Source organism: Brassica napus, chromosome C1 (assembly GCF_020379485.1).
Source record: "Brassica napus cultivar Da-Ae chromosome C1, Da-Ae, whole genome shotgun sequence".
Lineage (NCBI taxonomy): Eukaryota > Viridiplantae > Streptophyta > Magnoliopsida > Brassicales > Brassicaceae > Brassica > Brassica napus.
The window spans coordinates 31,918,341-31,925,569 of NC_063444.1; the positions used below are offsets into that span (position 1 = coordinate 31,918,341).

At 38.8% G+C, this 7,229-nt stretch overlaps 1 protein-coding gene across 1 annotated transcript; it reads left to right on the forward strand.

Annotated features, from left to right (window-relative positions):
* The first annotated feature begins 5,635 nt into the window (after positions 1–5,635).
* Positions 5,636–6,130, forward strand: LOC125579939. The gene has a single exon (XM_048743850.1). The coding sequence runs from the start codon at positions 5,636–5,638 to the stop codon at positions 6,128–6,130; it is 495 nt and encodes a 164-aa protein (XP_048599807.1).
* The last annotated feature ends 1,099 nt before the right edge of the window (positions 6,131–7,229 follow it).

Here is a 7,229-nt window from a genome sequence, read left to right on the forward strand (position 1 = left end):
TGACCTCCAGGGTCATGCAGGTCTCAATTCGCATCCCTCTGTAGCACAAGTGTCGCGACCATGACTGCTCGCGGATTGGTATCGATCGATGTTCGAGTTAAACTGTTGATCGTTGCTCTGTCACAAGTGTCGATCGACGTAGTAGAGGTGGTGTCGATCGACGTAGTAGAGGTAGTGTCGATCGACGTAGTAGATGTAGTGTCGATCGATGTAGCGCGTTTCTCTTTGCGGATCGAGCGTTCCAAACGTGATTGGTCTGAGAAGAAAAGTTATTCCTCCTTGCTGCTTCTGGTACTGATAGGCATGTACCGGAAAGACAAGAAATTTTTTTATGTAAGTAACTATGACAGTAAATAAAACCTAGACTAAACCTATTAATCAAGTCTATTGGCGAATCCTTGCTCCCCGGCAACGGCGCCAAATTTGATATCACTCAAATTACCCTAAGGAGTGATTTTACTCTCTCAAATAAGAGGTTCAATTGTAGTACTTAGGGATCGAATACACGGGGAGCATGGGCACACAATAAACTATAGAAATCTAGGTTAAGCTAGGCAAACAGTTTAATAAGTAGTAAATAAAACATGGTTGAACAAGGCAGTTGTTCGGTTTATTGATTGAGGTTTGTAAACAATAAGATGAAAGCGCTAGACTTAGAGATTTATCAATCAAGAGATTCAAAACTACAATTCAAGGATGCTAATAGTTTATAGATTCAATTCTAGAACTCGATATCTTTTGTAAAAGACAATCATCTCTCACTGTGAGTCTAATCTATTGACTAAGTCTTTGTTCCAGCTCTTGCTTGCGAACAAGGAATGAGTATCGATCGATGCTATGGTATGAGTGTCGATCGATGCTATGGTATGAGCGTCGATCGATGTTATGGTATAAGCGTCGATCGAAGCTGCCTTAGGCAAGCGTTATCGATCTGATCAAATAAGTTCAACTAGATTTCTAGAGCAACTGTCGTATGCGCCTAGGTATCTAATCCAGCAGAGTTCGGGTTCCGTTAATTGATTTCACTTTCGTGCCTCTCAACTATCCTATGATTCTAGGTTCAAACAATTAGTCACACTGTCGTGCTATTCTAACTATTCCAGATCCTAGTATTACAAATCACTCTGATGTAGAGATCTATAGATAATATAGCAATCCTAATTGATTATAAGTTTGACATTAAGCTCATGAAAACCCTAAACCTAACAAGATGAATTACTCAAAGAAGCAAGCAATAACACAAATCATAGTCTGAATAATATAATAGATAAGAAAGAAAATATAAAACCAATGGAGTTCCAAAAATCTCTGAAGGAGAATTGATCTTCTCTCCAACCCTAAAACAAGAATAATGAAGTAAAGAAAGCGTAGCCGTCAACAATGGCTTAGAAATACATAAATAGGGTTTTAGGTCGTCCAAAGGCATTCTGGTAATTTGTGGTTGCTTATGGACTTTAGTCGGTCATAAAATATGCTCAGCCCACATTCTGACATCATCGTAGATCAATGGTAAGGGTGCCCCGTCGATCGACATTCCATTGGTTCCGTCGACAGCTCTCTCTCGCGAGACAGACTGACCACTCCTCAGTAAAACGGGTATAACCTCTGCTACAGGATGCTGATTGACCTCGAACCAGTGGCATTGGAAAGCTAACTCAAAGATCTAACTTGTGTCAAACTAAGGGCTCAATCTAACGGTGGGAATATCTCTATCCATAGCTAAACATCTAACGCGTCTGCGCAGCTCTGCACTCAAAAGGCTCCAAAAATCACCTTATTTTTCCAGAACGTACCTGAACCTGTAAATAATCTAAAAAGACTCCAAAACATAATAATTATATCTTAAAACACTTATATACCATGGCTGAAAGTGGGTAAAATCCATGGTATATCAATAGTTTTTCTCTGAAAGCCATATTTCTTGCATTTTCCCACTAGGACGACCTACATGTGTAAATATATCAGGTACTCCAAGGACATTATATACAAGGACTTCACCTTCATCAAATCTTGCGAACCTGAATAATTTTGAAAATGTATTCTTTTCAAAATGTACATCCACATGTATTGCACCAGACCTCCTAATTTAGTTTCGTAGGGGAGATGTATAGGCAAGTGCTCTGTGACATCAAAAAAGGATGGTGGAAAGATCTTCTCCAAATTGTAGATAATTAAAACAAAGTCAATGCAAAAGCATTGATTAAGGCCACGATGGACCAAACCGAGATATCCAAAAAGAGGGGAAACCAATAGTTCAAAAAGGTCATGAAGAACCAATAACAACAACTATTCCAACTATGGGCAAACAACGAGTCCTAATTCAAAGATATGAAAGGGGAATATGAACCAGTACGCTGAACCAGATAAGAAGACCTAAGTGGAGGGCCAATCAGACTTTTCGGCGGGTCCATATTTGTATTGGGATCCTCAGGGACTTCTAGTTGATCTTCAAAATTTGTAAGAGGCCAAAACTTTGTGGCCAGTCTCGACAATCATCACCACCTTGTACTAATCCAGATTAACCTCCGACCTCCAGCTATTAGTCATATGCCTCAGCCACACCCTGATCAGCTTCCAGCGAACCAAAATCTTGACATCATTAATTGCCATCACCATCTCATCAGAAATGTTCTCAGCAGCCACCCTCAGATTGACCATCTCCTCCGGCAAGTCTTTGAATTCCTGCCTCAAGGTAGTGTTGGCAGCAGCCATGAGAAGCATGGCTTCATCATGGGCCTTCACCTTCTGTTTGAGGTTCCTAAACTCTTTCTCCCAAAAAATTCATTTATCATTCTCCTCCACCAACTATCGGGAAAAACCCTCCACTTCCTCATGATTTCAGCACAAACCTCAACATCATCTGCTCCATGAAATGGTGCAGCTGGGACATAACATCCGATAAGGTATAAATGAGAAACGACAGCATATATGATCAACAAGGGTAAAAGAAAACAAAGTGTATCATATCCGGAAGAGATCACCTTGAAGACTTCGGGTTATATCAGAAGGGCCACCTTCTGGTATGGTCACCTTATCCAAAAGGAAACACCTTTGAGTTCAAGTTAGACATAACTTTTATCTGACTTGTGGAAAAATGAGAACTCTCATGAGACTGCTGAGAAGATCTTGTGGCCACCCCTGAGGTCTTCGGTTTCTTCTTACCAAAAGTTGGAGGTTCAAGCTCACAAGCTTCTTGATGTTTAACACCATTATAACTCCTCATGAACATCACGTCATCATCTACAGAAGTACTACCAGACGACACTTTTTTTGGCCGACATCGTTTCGAGAGCCTTCTTATAAGTGGCCAGAGCTTTAACCTCCATAGTTCCTGATATATTTCCTAGAAATATATCGAAGTGAAAAATAAGTAAACCAATATAAAAGAACAGAAATATTTAAAGCCCAAAACTTACCCCAAATTCTACTACACTCCAATGCTTCCTTACATATTAGAAAATGAATTTCTCGTCACTCGAAAGGAATGCTGAAAACCTTGAAAACCAACTCCTTACCAGCTGAAGAAATAGGGTGAGAAAGGTTGCAAAGGAAAAATAAGAAACCAATCTATAGAAGCAATGGATTTTAACGAGATCGTAAAGCACACCTTAAACCCACCAGCAAAATGCCAAAAAGTAGGAAAAAAATAGTCATGAAAGGCCAAATATCAGCCCATTTCTTGTCAAAGGCAGGTATTTTCCTATCTACTTTGAGCAACTTTTTCACAATGGTGTCACTACTCCTACGATGAAGATAGAACTTACCTTCAGTGTTGCCGAGAGAAAACAAATAGTTAAAAGAGACCTCTATTTATCCTCAGAAAAGATTCTCGAACTCCCCGAGATTCCGAATAGCTATTAGAGCCCTCCAAATGGAAGAATTAAACTGAGCAGGTAAGATCTTGGAATATCTGAGAGTTTAGCTACCAATGCAAGGACCTTATTTTTAAATCCCAAATTGTGTCCAAGAAAGCATTGATTTGATATTACATTTTGCGACTGCAACACTAGTTAAGAATGTGCAACAACTTCTAACTAGTTTGCAACTTCAGCTCCATTACGTGTATTGTGTCATAGGTTAGTTGAATATTTGCGAACAAAATGTGCAGTTACAATTTTGTAGCTTATTTGAGAACTATTTGAAACTCTTTTGCGACTAAATAAGAAGATAGCTAAACATATGTAAATCAACAACTAAATTATGACTACTAATCTAGTCATTTCCTTTGTCTCATTTCATCTTTATTCTATGCACGGAAGCGCTCGTTAGCCTTCTTAATCATGCAGAGAACCAAGGGAAGATAACGGGGATGCGCGTTACACACATGTGTCCTTTCAATATCCCACTTTCTATTTGCTGATCATAGCCTTTTCTTCTGTAAGTCGGAACCCCGTGAATGTGAAGAAGTGATGAAAGTAGTCAGGAAATATGGACAAGCATCAGGACAATGTAGATCAAAGATATTCTTGGAATCCAAAATGAAGGAGGAATGGGAATGTATCTAGGAATTCCAGAGGATATTAGCGGATCCAAATGCAAACTCTTTGCTTCCCTGAAGGACAAGCTAATGCATAGGGTGAATGGATGGACGGATAGATGGCTTTCGAAAGGAGGAAAAGAAGTGTTGATCAAATCTATCTTGCTAGCTCTCCCGACATATGTTATGTCTAGTGTTTTGCTCCCATTGGAGATATGTGAAAACCCTACAAGTGCCATTGCACAATTGTGGTGGAGTTCAAACCCCCCAAAAGAGGGGAATTCACTGGAAAAGTGGGAAAAGGTCTGCTTACCACAAGAGGAGGGCGGGATTCGTTTTCGTATGATCCATGAGTTTAACTTGGCTTTACTAGCAAAACAACTGTGGAGGCTAGTTCAATACTCTGATTCGTTGGTGGCTAAAGTATTGAGGGAGAGATACTACCGAATGAGTTCGCCTTTACGGACAACCTCTGTAAACAGTCCATCGTATGTATGGACCAGTATTTCAGCAGCACGAAAGCTATTGATATTGGGAATCAGACATAAGATACATTCAGGATATGAGGTCAAGGTATGGGAGGATCCTTGGATCCCTACAATACCAGCTAGGCCGGCTCGCCCTGTAGCCCCAGCTTTGCATTCGAACATGAGAGTCAGCGATCTTATTAATCAGCAATCGAAGGAATGGGGTGTTGTGTTACTGGAGGACTATGTTGCCTCTGAGGATATACATTTCATAAGGAGTTTGGCCATAAGCTCAGCCCATCGCCGTGATACATTCTGTTGGAACTACACTAAGAATGGCCAGTACACGGTTAAATCAGGATATTGGATAGCTCGCAACTTATTGAAGGCTGAGAATGGGAAGAAAGTACTGGAGCCCAGTGTAACAAAGCTTGAAGCCTTTGCTTGGACGATAAAAGCCCCGCAGAAGATATGTCATCTTATATGGCAATTGATAATAGGCGATGTGGCAGTAACAAAGAACTTGATAAGGCGTAACATGAGATGAGATAACTATTGCGCATGATGTGGTGAACCAGAAGAATATGTTACTCATGCAATTTTTGAATGCCCACCGGCTTTACAAGTTTGGGCCTTATCAGCAACGCCAACGAGTCCAAATATCTTTCATAACCTGAGTATATATGCCAATATGGATTATCTCTTCTGGAGAAAGAGCAACATTGTCGAGCCAAATTTAGATTGGGGTCCTTATCCCTGGATAATCTGGTACATTTGGAAGGCAATAAATGATAAACTTTTTAGGAAAATAGACAGAGATCCTTTGGAGCTAGTTCGCTATTCAGAGAGTGAGTGTCAAGCCTGGTTCAATGCAAACGAGATGGTTCCATCAACTCCACAAGACCATAGTATTGACAAACCTCAAGTCTTAAGCTTGGGCAATATTTACATGATAGACGGGTCATGGACTTTTACAGCACAGTTTAGCGGGTGTGGATGGACTTGGATAGACAACTTGGGAAAGGTTCAACTTATGGGGACACGAAACTATATTCGGCGAGAGTCTGCCCTGCATTCAGAAGTGGAACCACTGAGATGGGCAATGGAGAGCATGCTTCAGCACTCGACATGTCACAGCTTCGGAACGTACTGCAAGGATTTGATCGCCATGATTAAGGAGTCCTGAGTTTGGCCAAGCTTTGCAACAAAATTGGAGATAATAGAGACCCTTTAGATATGCTTCCCGAACTTCAAGATTACTCATATTCCACAAGCGCAAAATCAGATTTCAAACTCTTTAGCTAGGACGGCAAGGTCTTTCTATAGAGAGTTTTATTTTATTGGTTGTTCTATTCCGGTCTGGTTACCCAGACCACCTCATGTTTGAGAAATAGAATAGCCTTTTGTTGTTAAAAAATAAAAAAAAAAAAATTTTGTAGTCTGCCTCCGTTTTGCGACTATATAACTGAAAAGAGTTGTAACTAGTGGTATATATATACAAGTTATTATGCTGTGAGATTGGAATGTTACAAGCGAAAAATGTTATCCCCTTCTTATTATTTGAGGACTACTTTTATAAATAAACCTTTATCTCATGTGTGATTCACAACTTTGCCATTTCCTAGGTGTCAACACCACATTCCACCTCACAATCTTTTTTAAATAACCCTCTTTGGCCTAGACTAATTACATGCCATGCCATTGCCAAAAACATATAGTATATGTTTCATTTTATGCATTTTGAGTCTAAGCATTTATTCTAAGCATCTTGCCAAAAACATATAGTCTCATTTCATGAACGTATTTACTAAATTTAGAAAATTGAAACTTTTTATACATCCATGTCACAATACTATTGTATAAAATGTAAACTCTATGGATAATATAATTTATATGTCATGTTAAGTTATATCGATACTTTTTAACATCCATATCACCTCGAGATAACATTGTCCATCATATTATATAATTTTTCAAATTTATGTTATATAATATACTATGCTGAATAAACCAGAAACAAGTAAAATGTTGTGCGATTTGTCTCTGTGTTGTTGTATATTAGTTAGTTATTATTAGTAATATATTATTAGTAATATGTTTGCATAAGTTGTGTATACTCGATCACCTCAACAATATAATTGTATTTTTATTCTGATTATAAATACTTAGATACAATATGAAGATATTACTGAAAAATAAAATATATAATCCATGATAAATTTGAATGAATCGAAAAAAAATGATGTGATTGGATCTTGATTAAGCTATATTTTCTTAATGGATTA